An 18,805-nucleotide genomic window follows, 5' to 3' on the forward strand; every position below is an offset into this window, starting at 1 on the left:
GTGATGTCATCATCATTCCCATTTAGTTATCCAGAGCAACTCAGATGGGGAGACTTCAGTTTAAAGACGCTTAAGAACCTGAGAGGGAAATCTGTCGAAGCCGTTCACATCACTGAATTAGAAAGGCACCCATTCCCAAGGTGAAAAAAACAGCAATGGGACTTATTCCAAGTAAGTAGGTACAGAACTGAGGTTCAGAGCCAAAATCCAAAATGCTAGTCCCAACTCAGAATCAACCTATTAAATCAATGGAATTTACCTAAGTGATAACTTTACCATTCAGCAACTGATTCAATGAATTTAATCCAGACAGGATTAGCAACTGGGTTTAGATTTTAGCTTCTAAAACAAAGCAATCAATAATTACTCTAGCCAGTTAGAAAAATCTCATTTCATCTGTGACATTATATTAGCCTGAAAAACATGTATCCAGCTTTGCATTTTTAGAAGCACCTTCCTTCTAAATACAGTCATTCTTTCTAAATACAGGAAATCAACGTTGAAGGCCCTTTATATGCAATAAACTATGCCAAAATTTTAATGGGCGAAGCATTACTAAGAGACACATTGTAACTGACATTAGTCTAATTGGCGCTTTCTAAACTAGAACAGCATTGCAATCCCAGTTGCTGTACCAGGACTCTCCTTGGCTGAGAAAATTCTCTCCCAGCCAAGGTGCTGGTTGCAGGAGTACCAATACAACTAATGCCTTAGTCAGAATAGATTCATGTGCTCCACACCCTTCCACACTGGTAAGACGCACGTCAGGCAATACAGTCACTAAGAGTTATCCATGCTGCTACCTCCAATCAGTGAGTGGAGATGACAGTGAGTTTCCTGAGTGTCTCTTATCTTGAAGTCAAAGGCTTTCATGGATGGCATCCATAGTTTTTTGTGGGTTTTTCGGGCTATGTGGCCAGGAAGAAACTCTTCTAGAACATGGCCACATAGCCCGAACCCCCCCCCCCATTTTGTTTCTTATCTTGCCAGTAGGAAGGCCAATGGCACAAAAGGTATCTCTACATACTAGGGAGTGGGGCCTTACGGATGGGAGGGCCTTCCCCAAGATCCCCCACAGTAAAGTGATTCTCCTCACTTTTCTTTATTAAATACAGTGTGTCCTTGGTATCCGCTGGGGTTTGGTTCCTGGATCCCATGTGAATAACAAAATCTGTGGATGGTTGTTCCATTGAATACACTGGCATAGTAAAATGGTGAACCTTATAAAAAACAGCAAAATGAAGGTTTCCTTTTTGGAACTTATATTTTTAAAAATACTTTCAAGCTGTGGATGCTTAAATTTATGGATAAAAAAATCCGTGGATACAGAGGGCCAACTGTACTGTGACAACCCTGGGTTTATTGTAAGATGAAGGGTAGGGTATTCAATATGCTATAAATAAAGGAAGCCACAAGTGTTGCATGATTGTTCAAGGGGGAAAATGGGATTAACATTCATGATACAAGATGAAAAAGAGATAGGTCAGGTCTGAAATGTATTCTTTGAAGATGGCTTGTAAGACATTATGATCAAAAAGACAGACAACAATAGAAGGCAACTTCAAAGACATAAGCTAAAAGGATAGGGAAGCAGTACTCAGACATAAGCAGAAACAGCTCACACAGAAACAACATTGATGCTGTGAGATAGATCAAAAAGAACCATGTCTCTGTAGGCGGAGAAAAACATAACATAGCTGAAAAACATGGCTTTTAATGGAAGCCTGGGAACATGAGACAATCATAAACTGCTGCCATGTTGCTCTCAGAGAATAAAAGATAGGGAAAAGACAGTTCTACTGATGTGACTTCAGTTGGTTTAGGTAAGAACATATAAACCTCAACTGACATAATACATAGTTTGCTCTCAGATTATGCAAAACCTACATTGCCTCCTTGTTTACTAGTGTCAGTACAACAATCTTAACTGCCAATGTTTGATTATTTGTATGCTTAAAGTAAGATGCCTGCAGGGACATAGCCAGACTAAGTGCCAACATAATAATGGTGCTTGGGCGCAGCGGCACACACCATTCATTGTATCTAATGGAAGGAGGGGTCCGGACCCCACTGACCTCCCCCTTGGCTATGTCCCTGATGCCTGCCTAGTACCAGTGGTTGCAGTGTTATCCTCTAGAGCATCAGAAAACACACTCACCCCATCTTCTACACATCAGTCTTTCAGATATTTAAAAATAAGTACCATATCATTTCTCAAGCTGTCACACAGAATCATTTGTTCACAGGTGACACAAAACACACTATGCTCCATGGCCATCAATTTGAATGAACCTGATAAGTGCATTTCAATTTTCATTCCTAACTTTCATATATATACACACCGAAACATAAGTGGTAAATGTGTTTGTGAATTTGTAATAGTTTATTGAGGTTTGCAAAGTTATCTTAATGTTTTTATATACATTTAAATCCTTCCATTAGTTTACCACTACATTTGTATAATATAGGGTTGTTACTTAGTTCCTTTTACAGCTTTATGTTTGGCTTTCTATTGTTTATTACTGCATTTCTACAGCATCTCCAACACACATTGACCCATTTACTTTAGCAACTAAAATTTATTTTCTCACTTTTATCAGACCCCTTGTGCTTTTCCTCCCCACTTGTTTAAAGTGCTGATTTTGATTCCTGTGCTTGCTATACATGTAATTAGTTTGACACTAACATAAAAGAAAAAGGAAACAGAAGAAAAGTCATATAGCATTGTAGCATACTTTCAGGAAAAGAACTGTACTTGGCTCAAAGGCAATACAATAAAGAATCAATAATGGAGATATGAATAGTTGTATAAGAAGCAAGTTAACTTTAAGGAAGTTAATTAAGGATAACAGGAAAAGGCCAGAACTGCTGCTGTAATAGTGCAATGGATGAAGCTGAATCATGAGGGAGAGGCTGGCTTAAAACCAGAAGAATGCAGAATCAGAGGAGTGCTGGCAGTTCAAAGAAATTAGAGCACATAAGATTGGGCAAAAGAGGAGATAATGGAGAACAACACTTTAAAGAATGCCAGAAAAGGGAAGATGAGCCATTACAGGAAACGCTGTGGGAGACATCAGTACAGATAACACAAAATTGGAACTGCAATGAAAAATGGAAGGGAAATCTGGAGAGATGAATAATGTAAAGAGCAACAGTAAATTTTAAGAAAACAAAGAATACTTTTGATCTAACTTAGCTGTAATCATTAATTCAGGACTGGGACAGTGAAGTAGAAAATAGCTAGCCAGCAGATAAAATGTGCACATATGACTTTTTTTAAAAAGTCTCTCATCTTGAAATGTTATCAAGAACTGCTATCAGAGAAAACAGAATTCCCCACTATGCTACATAAAATATAAGAAAATTATTACCATAACTGATAAGGTGCAAATTGAAGCTAGTAGAGATTGGAACAACCTAACTTGTACCTACAGTTTTCAAGACTGGTGAGGACACATTGTGGGGAAGGCCACATTTCTGTTGGAAAAGGATATGCTTTATATGTGAAGAATGCTCCAGGTTCAATCCCTGGCATCTCCAGATAAGTTGATTTCTATCTGAAACCCTGGAGAGCCAGAGACATAGATCATAGGGTCCAAATTTTTATGAAGTAATCTCCATATGCTTCAAAAAATTATTCACTTCATATTAAAAGTACTATACTTTGGTACTTAAAAATACTGTGCTCTTCACCTTCATTAGACGTGCATTAGCATTAACTTGGCAAAATCTATGTATTATATTTATTTTCTTGTTCTGCTCCTTTTTGACTGTCAGCTGTAGTAAAAGGGAAGAGAACGTTTCAGGAAGCAGCTAGAACTTAGAAGGCATGATGGAAAAAGAAGGTACTACAAAATACTTTTGCATACAGATTTTCCAGACTAACACGGCTGTATCTTTGAATTCTACCATCTTGGAGGGCATGAAGATGAGATCCTAAGGAAGCAGAAGACTAAAGCAAGCAAAAGTTGATACATTTCAACAGAGATAGCTTAATTATTTTCAGATTGGAATGGGGAAGTGACAGATATGCAGGGAAAAAAATCATTGCTAATACTGATCCAAGATTACAAAACAAGTATCAGGTTAGCATTAAAACACTTTGATTTATCTCCAGCTCTGTCACCAAAATGTCTCCACTTAGTGCTTGCTAAAACATTAGCTGCAACTTACAGTATGTTACAGTACACAAACACCTCAAAAAGACATTATAGAAGCATAGGGTCCATCAGGTCTAGCTGTAAATTCTGTGACTTACGTCACTGCCTTTTATCTTATCTTATTGTATTTTATTTTATTGTATTCTCTGTATTTTTATTGCTGTAACCCGCCCGAATTCCTTGTGATTGGATGACCTATAAATAAATTATCATCATCATCATCATCGGGTCAACATACAGTAGCCCAGGTAGTTCAAGAAAACAAACACGGAACAAAGAGATTCCTGATCGTAAGGGTTTGACCCATTTAATTTCACATTTTACAAAATATGTTTGCTTATGCAAGGCACACTAGTTGCTCCTAAGGGATAAGGAACCTTTCACACCATATAATTATATTATATTCATTTAAACTGCAGTGACAACATCCTATGGAACTGTAGTGAAGCACCAAATCTCCATGGCTGAGAATTTTAAATACCTCTCCCTAAACTGTAAATTCTAGGATTTCATAGGAAGTTGCCATGGCAGTTAAAATGGAATCATAGTGTTTATAACTGTGTAATGGTAAAGTGCCCTATTATCTTGACGAAGAAGCATGTAGGTGATCCAAATATTTTAAAGCTTTTTTAATTAAAAAGGTCAGTTTCTTGAGAGCTTTTTTGCATCAAAGCAATGTTTGTTACCATTGTTGTTGTTGTATGTTTTCAAGTCATTTCCAACTTACAGTGACCCTATCACAGGATTTTCTTGGGAAGCTTCTTCAGAGATGGGTTGTCATCTTCTGAGGCTGAGAGTGTGCGTGATTTGCCCAGGGTCACCGAGTGGGGACTCAAACCTTGTTCTCCAGAGTCACAGTTCAGTGCCCAAACAACTTCTGTCAACTACCATAGTACATTTGGAATGATTTCTTTATAGAAATATATAAAGTCTCTATTCTTGGAAGTTGTATGTGTTTTCTTTTTTAGGCCTCCTCATACTAAGAGTAAGAAGTGATGAGCAGAGGAGGGGAAACGGTGACTCAAAGGACTTTTTCACATGACCAACAGTCCCTAACTTGCAACAGAATCCTAAACTCCCTGTCAAAAAAACTTTGGAGAACCAGGTTTTCCCAGAAACATAAGATACCACTCTCAAAAACCACCAGAAGTTGCCAGTACAAAAAAGCACATAAATTACCCTCCCAATACCATTTCACCATAGAAAAAAATGGCTGGAAACTGGCTAGAACCAAAACTGGAAGTAACTTACAGGTCCCAGTTCCAGCTATTTTTACCCTGTGTTATGTGGACTGCAGCATAACATGGGGCACTGGCTTAAAAACTAGCCAATGATTCCTCCACAACTGTCCACCCGTGCCTAAGAAGAATCTTCATTAAAGTGTACAAATTCCTATATACTTAGCATTTTGAAAGCATTCAGCTACATCCTCCCTCAAAACCTGATCTTTCCCTCATGCATTTCTCTACAATGCATTAAAAAAGAAAGAAAAACCACATCAGTGAAGCTAAACTTTACATTAGAATTCATCCCATGATTTCTTTTCGAACACTAACCATTCCAATACCAATACTACTACGCAATTAAACAGTTAACATAGGTAATGAATTAAGAAAATAAAACATAAAATTCACTTGAACTGGTGTTTCCCAGGATTAAAAGTTTGATATTAGCAACATTCAAGAACATTTCCCACAAGATACCCAGAAATCTTTTTGAGAATAAATTTATAAAGCTGAACCAAAAGCTCAAAAGATACCAAAACTGATTAGAGAGAAACATCAATGGTTCTCCTCACACATTCCATTTGAAAGCCATGAATAAAAAGAACAGCAGGATCATACTGCTGCTCTTGCGGATATCTGAATAGAAAGCACCCATGTAAGATCAACTGCTTAGATTTATTTTTTCAAATGTCTAATTCAGCCAGATGAACCTGGAAGGTAAGAGCCAATGCCACTTTTATGCATGAGTGTCCTTTAGGCAAGTAACACACAAAAAGGAGTAGTACAGTGGACCCTTGTTATACGCTGGGGTTTGGTTCCAAGATCCCCCATGTATAACAAAATCTGTGTATGCTCAAGTCCCATTAAATATAATGACATAGCAAAATGGTGTCCCTTATAAAAAATGGAAAATCAAGGTAAATTTATACTTTTTTGGAACATTTTCAAACTGTGTATGCTTGAATCAGTGTATAAAAAATCCGTGTATAAGAAGGGCAGACTGTATAGCCTGGTAGATTCAACTTGGATCAGATAAGAGCTAGACCCAATTTCCACATGGGTCAAAAGGCCCATATTCACCACGACCTTGCCTTGACCTGTTTAGACAATGCAGGCCAATGCCCCCAGACCGGGACTAGGCTCACCAGATGCAGTCTGAGTCCAACCCCAATGCAAAGGGGCCTTAGAGCAGGTCAAAATGCCCCACAATTTGCTGTAGAGTTTCTCAGAAATTCTACCACAACCCCCAGCACAGTGGATGACCCTGAGTGCCCCTTACATTTCTCTGCCATTGCCACTACTAAGAAGATCCCATGGCCATGTCTGATGTGGAAAGGGGATGCCTGGCCACGTGGGTGCAGTCAGGTGCCCCATTTCCACATCCATGGTGCAGGGATGGATAGGCATTTAAACAGCCATCAATCTTTGCACCGGACCATGGACCAATTCAGGTTAGGATCTAGCCTGTGCCATGCCTATCTGCTCAACCCCTTAGTTAAAAAACTCATTCAGTAATTCAGAGGTCACACTCTCTTTCTGCCTAATTCATAGAGTTGTTAGGATAAAACAAATGAAATTTAAAATGTTATACTGAGCTGCTCCAAATAAGGGTAGGATATATACATACATACATACATACATACATGCGCACAATCCTAAATCCAACATTACAATTGTGTTAGGATTGAGATCTTTATCCCCCTCTTCCTCCCTCCCCCCACACTGTAGCTCTTTCTAGTGCCAAAAACATGTACCAGAGAGTTTGTCAATCTCTTGGAAAAGGTTTTTAGGGGTTGGGAGGTACAGAAGAAAAAGGAGATTGTTTCTTCCTGCTGGTACTCAGAGAAGCTGCTTCCACGAGTGCAATAATAGTGTCGGATGCAGCCACATATTTGTTGTTGTGTGCCTTCAAGTAATTTCTAACTTATGGTGACACTAAGGTGAACTTATCATGGGGGTTTCTTAGGCCTGAGGATGTGTAACCTGCCCAAGGTCATCCAATGGGTTTCTATGACCAACATAAAATCAAACCCTGACCTCCAAAGTCACAGTCCAACACTCAAGCCACTACACCACTATATGGTGGCTCTCATATTTGCAGCCAAGTATTTTCAAACCAGAAATACAAAAAATCTATCACAAATTGTGACCCCAAATTGCCATAATGTTGATGGACAAATCAATTCCAATGAGAAAACTTCTGCCACCCATGGAATACCATAGATAGGCAGGCCTTTAAAATTGTTGAATTCTAACATGACTGCTACCAGCTCCTGCTTGGCAGATGAATGCTTTCATGTTAGACCATACTGATATAAAATATATACAATCTGATTTTAGGTCTTTGTTCTCAGACCTATCGATGTCTCCTGGCCAAGGATCAGATCTACTTATGAGATCCGTCTGTGCTCTTGGAGTTGTACTGCCACCTGTGCACCAGCTGGAATAGTACTTATGAACAGAAATCCACCATAAATAAGACACCCTCCTCCCTATTTCCTGACCAAAAGGTTTTTTTTGCCTGCAGAAGACATGTGCTTATTCTGCAGCTGCTACTGGCATAATCAGAGACTCATGCACATACAGCTGCACTAACACCAACTGGAATGGACAAGACTAGACTCTGAAGTTCTAGCCATTTTACAGTGCAATTGCTCTGAATATTATGTGTTTCTAAATTTGGAGTGCCAATTCAAGCAGAGGCTACCAACCAGACAGGTAAACATAAACTAAAAAAGCCAATCCAAGAGAAAAGGTGTGACAGATATGAATTCATTAAGTAAATAAACTAATAAAGGATCAGAATACCTTAACGCAGACACAGACCTCTATACAAATTGTTACTTTAGGGAAGCAGAGTTAAGCTCTACCAATCTCTTATAGCCCCCACATAGTAGTTTCTTATGTTATTATCTTTCACTTGAATCAAAGTGAGTAACACAGTGAGGGAGTAACACAGAAAGAGAACACTGCAAACAGATCACAATACATCACTGATTCATACCCTTGCCAGTCAACACTACAAATGCATTCTCCTGCACTGTGCATGTGTAGTGACAATGGTACTATGAGCTCAGCTTTCTGTGAGAATTAACACTTCTGGATGGCCCAAAACAGACTTCAGAAATAACCTAGTTTGAGACCGCTTTAAGTGCCCTGGCTTAGTGCTAGGGAATCTTGGCAATTGTAGTTTATTGTGGCACCAGAGCTCTCTCACAGAGAAGACTAAATGTCTCACAAAACTACACTTCCCAGAATTCCCTAGCATTGAGCCAGGGCAGTTAAAGCGATCTCAAACTGGATTATTTCTGCAGTGTGTTTTGGACTGATGGCAAAGACATGCAATTCACATGAAACATTGCATGACTGCAAAAAAGAAAGGGTCAGCTTTATATGTTAAACTGAGCATTGCTGGATGATACCCACTGCCATTTTGTACTTATACTCTGTATTTTGGCTGGTTTTTAATGTTAATTCAGTTCCTCAGTGACTGAGGAAGACAAAGTGAAGGAATCACTTGGATTGGTGACTAGGTCCATGTGAAGCAGGAGGTGCCTCTATTATGCTTTTCAGTTTCTCCCTGGAGGAGAAAAGCTGAAAAGTTCAAATTGCCTTCACCACCTCCAGAAAGCTGTAGTGATATACTACACCTTGAGCTCCAAGTAATTGGGGACAATGGAAAAAGTACTGTTGGGAGAAGGAAACAACTCCACACTGTGCCTCCAAAAAAGTGGATAAGTGAAGCTTAACTCAGGAACTTCTTGATGTCTTGAAAAAGATTTTAAAACTTTGTTCTTCCTCCTTAAACTCTGTCAGCTGTGATCTGGCCCAGAGCAGCCTCTAAAAGACACTTTACTTTAAAACATTCCCTAAAGTGGCAAAAGTAGATCTCATTGAACACTGGCTGGAAAGGAAGGCATGATGTAGCAGCAGATCCATAACAAAGCTTGAGACTTTCAGGAACACAGATGCTGTCAAATTCAACAAGACTATGTTCCAAGTAAGCAGGTAGAGGCCCTGCAGTCGGATCATAGACTTATTCCCAGCCTGCAAGTTCACATGCACTTAACTCAATGGGACTCACAATCCTTAGAAAAAAATTGTTTTGACACCTTGAAGGCAAATCCTAGCCTGATGCAACAAACTCACCAAGATACAGTATATGTAGCCCATTCGGTAATCCTGTTATTACTTGGTCTTACGGTGAAAAGAAGTATTATCTCTCCCAAGAGCAGGTAGCTCTCTATGGGGTAAAACAGAAGGCCCCAAAGGAGTGGCTTGTTGCCGCCCCTTTGAGAGCTGGATCGGGGCTGCAGCAACCTCACGCTGAGTGACAGCAGCTTAGGGTGGAGTCAGGGCGTGCAGCTGCCATGACCCACTCCATCCCAACACCAGCCTTTTTGGCTGGTCTGTTTAGCTTCTATGTCATTTATTAAAATACAGTGGGTCCTTGTTATCTGCTAGGTTTTAGTTCCAGCATCCCCCGTGGATACCAAAATCCGTGGATGCTCAAGTCCCATTAAATACAATGGCATAGCAAAATGGTGCCCCTTATATAAAATAGAAAATGAAGATTTGCTGTTTGGAATTAATACTTTTTTTCAGTATTTTCAAACTGTGGATGCTTGAATTGTGGATTAAAAAATCCGTGGATAAGGAGGGCTGACAGTAGATAGTTTAGTATGCTATATTTCTTTCTTTTACATTGAATTTACAAGGAGACACTATTTAATTCCACAAATGCATTTTAAATCTCTATTCTTCATCTAACTGAAATGGCTCTGGACCATTGGTATAACAGCATCCAACTCTTTTCAACAAAAGTAAGATGCCATTCTTCAGTATAATAGAAGCAATGCAACTTTAGCACACTGCATAAGCATAACTCAAGAATTGAAAGGTAATATGTATAAACCTCCCTGTACAATGCTTGTACCCTATCAATGGGCACCAGCTACCAAATATATATTTTACACGCACATGCAATAGCTCTAACAGAGAAAACATGAAGCATTAACCTAGAACAAGATTACTAGGATTTGTCCCCAACCAAAATTAAGAAAGTTGTCCAAATATGGAAATGAACAACAAAAATGCTTATGCAAGCTGCCAAACTGACAAAAAAGAAACTATTATCTGTCAAAAGTGTGATGTGCCAAGAAAAATATGAAAGGGATGTGTTTCTTAAAATCCAGTGTCACTTAAAAACTTTTTAAAATCCCCAATGAAAAATGAGACAAGTAAATACCAGATTTAACAAGGCTACACATAAAGAAAACAATTCAGAAAGGAACAGGATAACTATAAAACTAAGCCAGTTTATCAATGTACAGTCCTCCCTCCATTCTTGCAGACTTTGGATCCATACACCCCAATTATCTGCGGGGGGCGAACAGAGGGAGTTAAAATAGGGCACGCCCCCACAGCGCACGGCTGCATTCCCCCACAGAAGTGCACCTCCATTCAAGCCAAAAGGGCTTGAATATGCACGTTTTTTCTTTTTCACTGGGGGTGGTGGTGGTGGTGGTGGTGGTGGTGGTCTGGAATGGATCCCCTGTGAAAAAGGTGGGGTGAATGTACTACTTCCATTTTATTTCCTTTATTCCCCCATTATATTTTTAAAAGCTGGATCTGATAATGTATTTTTTATCATGAAAGAAACTGAGTTTATCTGAGATCATGTCTTGGGATTCAATTTAAATCTTACTAGCAAGTATTCTAATGCAATGCAAAAGCCCCATCTTGGTAAGCATGAGTATTGGCTCCTTATCACAAGATGTGCCAAACCTACAGAACCTCATTCTTAACAGAAAGGAGGTCCAAGCCTTCTAATGTCAGAATACAGGGGATCAAAAGTATCAGACATCTTTGTTGTATTTTCATTCCACAGTTTCCCAGAAGTCCCATCCTTGATTAATTGTAGCATTGGGAAACCCAGTGAATGGCAAGATACAGTACTTTACATCTTATCCAAGAAAGCTAGTATAACACAAACATTCAAGGGCCAAGTTCAGGTGTGGAAACCTCATTTAAATACCCACTTGGCTATGAAACTTTCTGTGTCTGGCTTTTGGCATGTCACTACCCTTTGCCCTTTTAAACTGTACTTAGCCAGACAGAGAGCGTGAACCTTAGGTTCACGAACCTTTTTTCTGCTCCCATCACAATAGGGATAATTCAGGACTTCATGATCCAGGAAATTTGTTTCACTCCACAGTGAAGGGAAAGGGTTGAGTGATGGAATGCTGATACCTGGGACCCACTCCTGATCATTCTGCAGATAAAATCCCAGAAAGCAGAAGTATTAGAAATATAGCAGTCCTAGTACCTCAACCAAGCCTGTCATCCAGGATTGCTCTGATGCTAATGCAATACTCTTAGGTTCTTGAAAGAAGGGCAGCATGAAGACATTAACAAATATTTATTTAAAAATCACACAGTATATGTAGTCTTTTAACTGTGTAAAAAAGATTACCAGTAACATTCAAGGTATATGTGAGATAATCATACCAAAATGATGGAAATGTTGAGATGTTCATTTTTTTCCTCCCAATGTGATTGCTGACAGAGATGGTCCAGTTTTTCCCTAAACAATTCCATAAATGATACAACCAAGCACTATGATCTGAAGCTGAACATTAGGCTGAAATCTTATGCCCACTTACCAGGGAATAAATTCCACTGAGTTTAGGGGGACTTGAACAGACATGTGGAGGACTGAACTATTCAGACATTTCTGGTTCACACAAACCTTATTCAGGTGTTTGCCATATGTTTTAATAAACCTTCAAGGGTGAAGAAAAGGACACTACTGCTCTTCAGCCTCCAGCCTGTTGCAGATGAACTCTTGCAGCAGGGAATCTTTTCTATCTATGCAGACCCCCACTGCATAAATTAATCCTCAACATCCAGAAGACAACAAGGATGGCAAGTGGAACTATCACACATATCCTCATTCTGCTCCACCCTTTGCATGCTCATTAACACTGATGTGAAAATTGCATAGAACTAGTGATTATATAAATAAGACTAAAACCAATAATATTGTATGTTGTACTGTACCTTTTGATAAACTACAGAGCACACCAGGTCTTTGACAACAGAAAGGGAAAGTTCTTGAGTATCCATGGTAACTGTCTCACGAGTGAGACCAATCTGCAGCAAGAAGGAGATTCCATGCACAGAGCTCCTGGAGTTGGTGAGGCTTTGTATGCTGAAGCTGCCATTGGACAACCGTCCTGAGAGCCCAGATTGTGGACTTGAAGATAAAGAAGGGGCAGGTGGAGCAGCAGCATGAGACACAGATGGGGAAAACTTTTGTAAAGATGGAGGAGAAGATTCGTTTGATGACATCTGACTTAATTTAAATCCTTCAAGACCTGTCCAATAGTCAAGAAAATGTGTTTTTCCCCTCTACCCTGTAATGTAGCAAGTATAATTTCACACTTCCTTTTTATGGTTCATGGAAATGTCCTCTTGTCTAAGCCATATTCATTTTCTTTTTCATTCTGCGCATGCTGATATTTAAGATTATTTTGGCCAGAAGTTATTTTAATGAAAGGTCCTCTTTGCACTGCTTCACGTCAGCTGATCAAAATGCTTTGCCTTCAGCACCACATCCAGATGTTGGGAGAGGCTTACATCATTATGAAATTGTTCTCTTCAGAAACAGAAATAGGCAGTGTTATTTCACACAGGCTCTTCATGTCACTACTCCTGAGACAACTTTAAAATTCATTTAGGGTAGGAAACCTAACAAATGTCATACTTATACGTACTGCATACAAGTCAACAGCATGCACACTGTTATTCGTTATGACAGTTTGAAAAAAAATGTGGGTAATATCCTAGTTCACAAGTCCAGTCTTGAAGGAATTCGTTTTCAGAAATTCCTGTTTCATTCAATGGAGATTAAAAAATAAGGTTACCCTCAACGATCTCCGTGTGTTCATATTTGGAAGATGTTCATCTTACGAAAGGAAGGAACATAACCTTTATGAATACAAGTACAGTGAACAGAAACGCTGGATTCACGGTGGTAATCTGCAGCATTTTGAACTGTTATGTATTGCCTAATGGAAGGAGAAAAAAACCACATTATTTCATATATACTAGGAATATTATATAACACCACAGTCTCATTTAAAACAGAAATGATAGTAGATTCAAAATGCTCATGTCACATCTATTTCTCTTTTCATTTTTAGATGCAATATACAGTATTCCGTTTTATTTTCACATCTTTTAGGGAGAAATCATAGTTCAATAGTACCTGCTTAACATGTCTCAATTCCCTAGCTCAGTCTCTGGGTTGTCTATGTAAAAAGATGAAGTATCAGGTGATATAAACACACCTCTTCCTGAGAACATAAGTAGCTCCTAGAAGTCAGAATAAGTAGAAACAAAAAAAAGTTATTCTCAAAACAAAATGACAGCTGTCAATTTTACCATGTAGATATTTCAATGCCGCTTTGATTGTCTTGTCACAGAAAAGCGGGATACAAATAAAAGTTTTATTTATTTTATTTATCATTTATATGGGGAAACGTAAATATTGTGAAATATTTTGAAATTAATCAGACCAACACACAAAAATAAAATAATCTCTTGAGAACTAAAACATATTCACAATTTCAACATTATGTAGGCATCCATCCACAAACATGCTCAAACCAAAAAACAACTATCCAGCTTTTCATTTGTATAGATCAGCTCGGAAGTTATACATCAATTGTTTCATTTCCCCATGTACATGTTAGATTTCTCTGGAATCCCTTCAACTAGAGAAACTGGGTACAAAAAATGTTGACTGAAAATTTTCATCAACAGTTGCAACATTATACATTAAGAGTTTCTAAGTCATTTTGGGAGTTTCTCAATCATACATTTGCACCTATCCATATGAGTACCCAGGGCTTCCAAGTTCAACATTTTGCACAGTTTCTGGGAAAAGAAGAATTTAGTTCTCCCACATTATCTAAAATATGATCCCTTTTCTGCACATATGCACACACCTCCCTTTTTGCAATCTAGATGTGAAGGGAATCAAGGTGGAATGACCACAGATGTCATGTGTACATATGTGCCCTAAACTGAAACAACAAGGGAAATCTATCTTTCTCTAGTACATAACCATTGTATGTGTCAATGTGCAATTTGTGCTACACTGCCTAAACCATCCCCAATCCCTATTCTACCTCACTAGTTATTATGTTTCTGCAGTGATTACTAAACAGAGGGTCCACAGCACATTTTAAGCCTAATTGCTTTATTCTATTTTGTTTCTTCCCTTCCTCCACAAGAAAACAGTTTCAGAAATTTGCAGCAATCTTGTAAAAGAATATAACACACTCTACATTTTTGTACCATTAAGAAATATACTACACATGTTTCTCCCCCTTAGAGGAGACCATGTATTTGTTCTTCAATTATTTTAACTCTTACTTTTGAAAAGTAACTTTTTTGTACTGCACTGTTTCATGAATTTCACCACTGCCTAAAATCAGTATTTTAGCTTGTTTTTTTAAAGAATGACTATATAATTTCTGCCATGCAAACATACCAAATGAGTTTTCATTAGAAGAACTATTAACTGAAATTCAAAAATGATTGAGTTGTAGTTTATAGAACAAAGTGGGCAAGTTGTAGCCCTCTAGGTGTACTAGGATTAAAACTCATGAAAAAGATTGATGGGGAGTTAGTCCAGCAACATGTGCGTGACGGGACTTGAGGTCCATCAAGTTGCACATCCCCATTGTAGAAGAAAAGCGAAGTTTCATAACAAAAACCAAAGCAGTTGTTCTTATAAGAAAAGAGAACCAGTTCAAGTTGTTGTCTGGGGAGCATTCTCTCAATTTGACATTTAAAAGACTGCACAGTGAGTTTAGTCTTCTCGGAAGAGACATACTGTATGACAGACCTGTACACTTGACAGTAGGTAGGGGCCAGAATTAAAATAGGCTAAACTTCTCTGGGCCACAGATAAGTTTTAATTAAGCAATTAATTAATTAATAATATTAATATTACTGTAATTCCATCCTCCTTCTCTGCCATCCAGCTCTTTCCTAGGAGAAGCCAAGTAGTGGAGGAGTCTTGAGGGGCAAAGTTTCACCCTTCCTCCTTCTCCTCCTCCTCCTCTAGGGTCTTTCCTGGGAGAAAGCTGAGTGACAGAGGAGCCTTGAGGGGCAAATATCCTCCTCCACCCAGCTCTTTCCCAGGAGAAAGCCGAGTGGCAGAGGAGCTTTGCGGGGTGAGCACTCACCCATCTTCCTCCTTCAACTGTCTCTTTCCCACAGGCCTTCAGAATCCTTTGTCATGGTTACAGCTACGAGATCTGTATATGCTCAGAAACTGAAGGACTCTGTGATACCAACTCAGGAAGACTGGTTAATTAAACTTAATGAGTACTGGTGAGTAAACCACAGTGATTTCTTGAGGAAACCCTTTCATGTTCGGATTTTCATAGCACACATCTTGATGGTGATGCTGGTAAAGCCAGGCATGCCCTTACTGCGGAGCTAACACAGCTCCGCCCTCGCCTTCAAATCCTTGCCACCACTGCGCCATTTTTCTTGGATTAAGCATGTACACTGGTTTTAACACCCCGTTCAATTTCCTTCTTAGCCTTCTGCGTCTCCTGAGCCTTAAAGCTTCTGCTTGACTTCACCCGTTTTTATGATGTACTTGCTTTTTAAATCGTTCTGATTCACTTTCACTAAAAATTTGGAAAACTTTCCTCAGTTCCTCCCTTTGCTCATCCTCAGAGACTTGCTGGGCAGCAGTCATCTAGGTAGCAATATTTTTCAGTTTATCCTGTCCCCCAGTCAGCTGCTTGGCCATCCGATGGAATGCATTCTCTTTGCCTTTTGTCTCAACTGATTTTTTTAAATAAACTCATCTCTTTCCTCTCCTCTTCAACCTTTTTCTCCATCATCTAATCCTATTTTACTTTAAAATTCTAATTCCTACCCCTGACTTAACAAGAGAAGGGCTAGCCATGACAGGTGGACTGGGCAGGAAATAAAAAACTGATGGAGAAGGGGGGAGGTCTTAATAGTAGTAACTGAAAAGGACTTGGGCTCCCGCCCGGTCAGAATCACATGTGGGGATAAACCCAATTGTGGGGGGTTGCTCCACTGGGCCATCTCAAGAATAGGATTTATTACATTTTTAAAAGAAAAATTGGGCTCTCTTTCAACATGTGGGTTTGAATAATATTTGAAATTCATTAGAAGTAGAAGGATATTTATATCATCATTAGGAGGAGGTTAAACGATAGTTTCATGTATAGCCAAGTGCTTTGGGGAAGGAAATCATTATTTGTATTTTCCTTTCTCCTGTTAGTTTTTTCTTTCTTTATCCTTTTTGTGTTTTGTATGTTTTATATTTATATAAAACAGTTTGTGTGCTAATAAAAATATTTTTAAAAAGAGAGAGAGACTGTAACAGTATTTGAGAAAAGTAAGCATTATTCAACATCTAACTGTGGAAACTGCATAAACACAGGGAATAGGTTTGAGCTCCCATCCCTTGTATGAGTAGAAAGAACAGTCACCCCTTGGAATTTGCGGAGGATCTGTTCTAGACCCCCCCCCACAAGTTCCAGATCTTGTGCATATTCAAGCCTCATAAGCTTGAATGGGGCGCATGCCTCAATAAGTATAATGACGGTCGCCCCTCCCTGGATTTTCAAATCCATGGCTTTCAAGTCCACAGACTTGGAGGGGTGACTGTACTTCTATTTGTACTGGAAGGAGAGGCAAATGCTGATCCGGGGTCCCCAACCTTGGAAAGAACTTTTTGGAAGATACAACCTGAAGCATAGTGAAACATGGGAAATGCAGCAATTACTCCCACAGGTCTACATCCTGGCCATAATTTACCTTTCCAATTCTCAATGCAATACCAATATTGCAATCCTATACAAATTTCTTGGGTAGTAAGTGACACTGAACTCAATCCAATTTACACTTAGTGCATTCATTTGTGCTGTAAGGTCACCAACCATTTTATTTACAGAGCTGTACATACCTGCTCTCTAAAAAAGGAATGTAAAACTGTATTCAGATTCCTACTCCTGAAAAAATCAGTACAGTATGTGCTTTACAGACTATAGCAAAGCCTTTGACCACACTGATCACAAAAAGCTATGAAAGGCTCTTAAAGACATGGGAATGCCACTATATTTAATAGTCCTGATGAGAAACTTGTACTTAGGACAAGAGGCTACTGTTAGAACAGAGTATGGAGAAACAAACTGGTTCCCAATTGGCAAAGAGGTCAGGCAAGCATATATTCTATCAGCTTACTTATTCAACATGCACGCAGAAAAGATCAAACAAAGAGCAAGCTTAGACTCAGGAGGAGAGAAAATAGGAGGAAAGAGCATCAACAATCTGTGGATGACACCATACTACTAGCAGAAAACATCATACTCTTGGAACAATTGCTAAGGAAGGTCAAGGAAGAAAGTACAAAGGTAGGTTTGCTGCTGAACATAAAGAAAACAAAAATAATGACCAGAGGATCTACATAAATTCAACCTAGAAGAAACTGAAATAGTTCAAGACTTCCCTTACCTTGGATCAATCATCCATCACAATGGAGGCTGCAGTCAAGAAAAACGGAGGAGGCTAGGAATGGGAAGGGCAGTCATGAAAGATCTAGACAAGAACCTAAAGATATACAACTGGACACTAAATGTAGAATCATCCAAGCCATTATATTCCACATCACCATGTACAGATGTGAGATACCCAAACAATGGGGGGGGGGGGAACAGAAAGAAAATCAAATCAGCTGAGATGTGGTGCTAGGGAAGAGTGTTAAGGATGCCATGGAATTAGGTTCTGAAACAGACCAATCCTAAACCCTCCCTGAAAGCCAAGATGACAAAAATGAGGCTATCGTACTTTGGCTACACCATAAGAAGGAATGATTCACTAAAAAGACAATAATGCTAGGAAAGGTAGAAGGTAACAGAAAGAGAGGAAGACTGTGTACCAGATGGATAGACTCAATCAGACAGGTCACAAGCATGAATTTGAAAGGCCTAAGCAGAGCAATGGATGACAGGGGTCTCGGAGATGTCTAATCCACAGGGTTATCATGCGTGGGGACCGACTCAAGGGCAGTTAACAAAACAATATATTCAGATGCTTCAGATAAAGCAGATTCTTCTAATCTAGGACATGAAGGCAAATCAAGCACATATTACTTTACATGATTTTTTCACAGCAGTATCTTTTCAGGAATAGTATCACTGATTTGAACAGGGAAAAATGCAGCTAGGTCAAGTTCTATTTACTGATCTAATAGTTACTACTGTATATAGTTACAGTGGTTTATATCCTGACTAAGTCCCAACGGAGAACCACTGAAATCGGGGGGGGGGGGGGGGCACTTCTGTATGTCTCACT

The 18,805-nt window shown here is 39.1% G+C and overlaps 1 protein-coding gene across 5 annotated transcripts in view; it reads right to left on the reverse strand.

Moving 5' to 3' along the window:
• The window catches only part of PRKD3 (protein kinase D3), an 85,946-nt gene that overhangs the window by 63,688 nt on the left and 3,453 nt on the right, over positions 1–18,805 (reverse strand). For 2 of the 5 annotated variants that reach the window (XM_089529769.1, XM_089529767.1), the window contains exons 2-3: positions 13,659–13,765; positions 12,449–13,458 (exon numbers count right to left, since the gene is read on the reverse strand). In XM_089529769.1, the coding sequence (XP_089385895.1) occupies positions 12,449–12,739 (291 nt within the window). In that variant the 5' untranslated portion in view covers positions 12,740–13,458; positions 13,659–13,765. Of the gene's footprint in view, positions 1–12,448; positions 13,459–13,658; positions 13,766–17,965; positions 18,092–18,805 lie in introns of those variants that run through there. The other 3 variants (XM_089529768.1, XM_089529770.1, XM_089529771.1) reach the window with 3 other exon arrangements.

The sequence above is a fragment of the Sceloporus occidentalis genome, unplaced genomic scaffold (assembly GCF_023333645.1).
Source record: "Sceloporus occidentalis isolate IW3139 unplaced genomic scaffold, rSceOcc1.0.p SCAF_6, whole genome shotgun sequence".
Classification (NCBI taxonomy): Eukaryota; Metazoa; Chordata; class Lepidosauria; order Squamata; family Phrynosomatidae; genus Sceloporus; species Sceloporus occidentalis.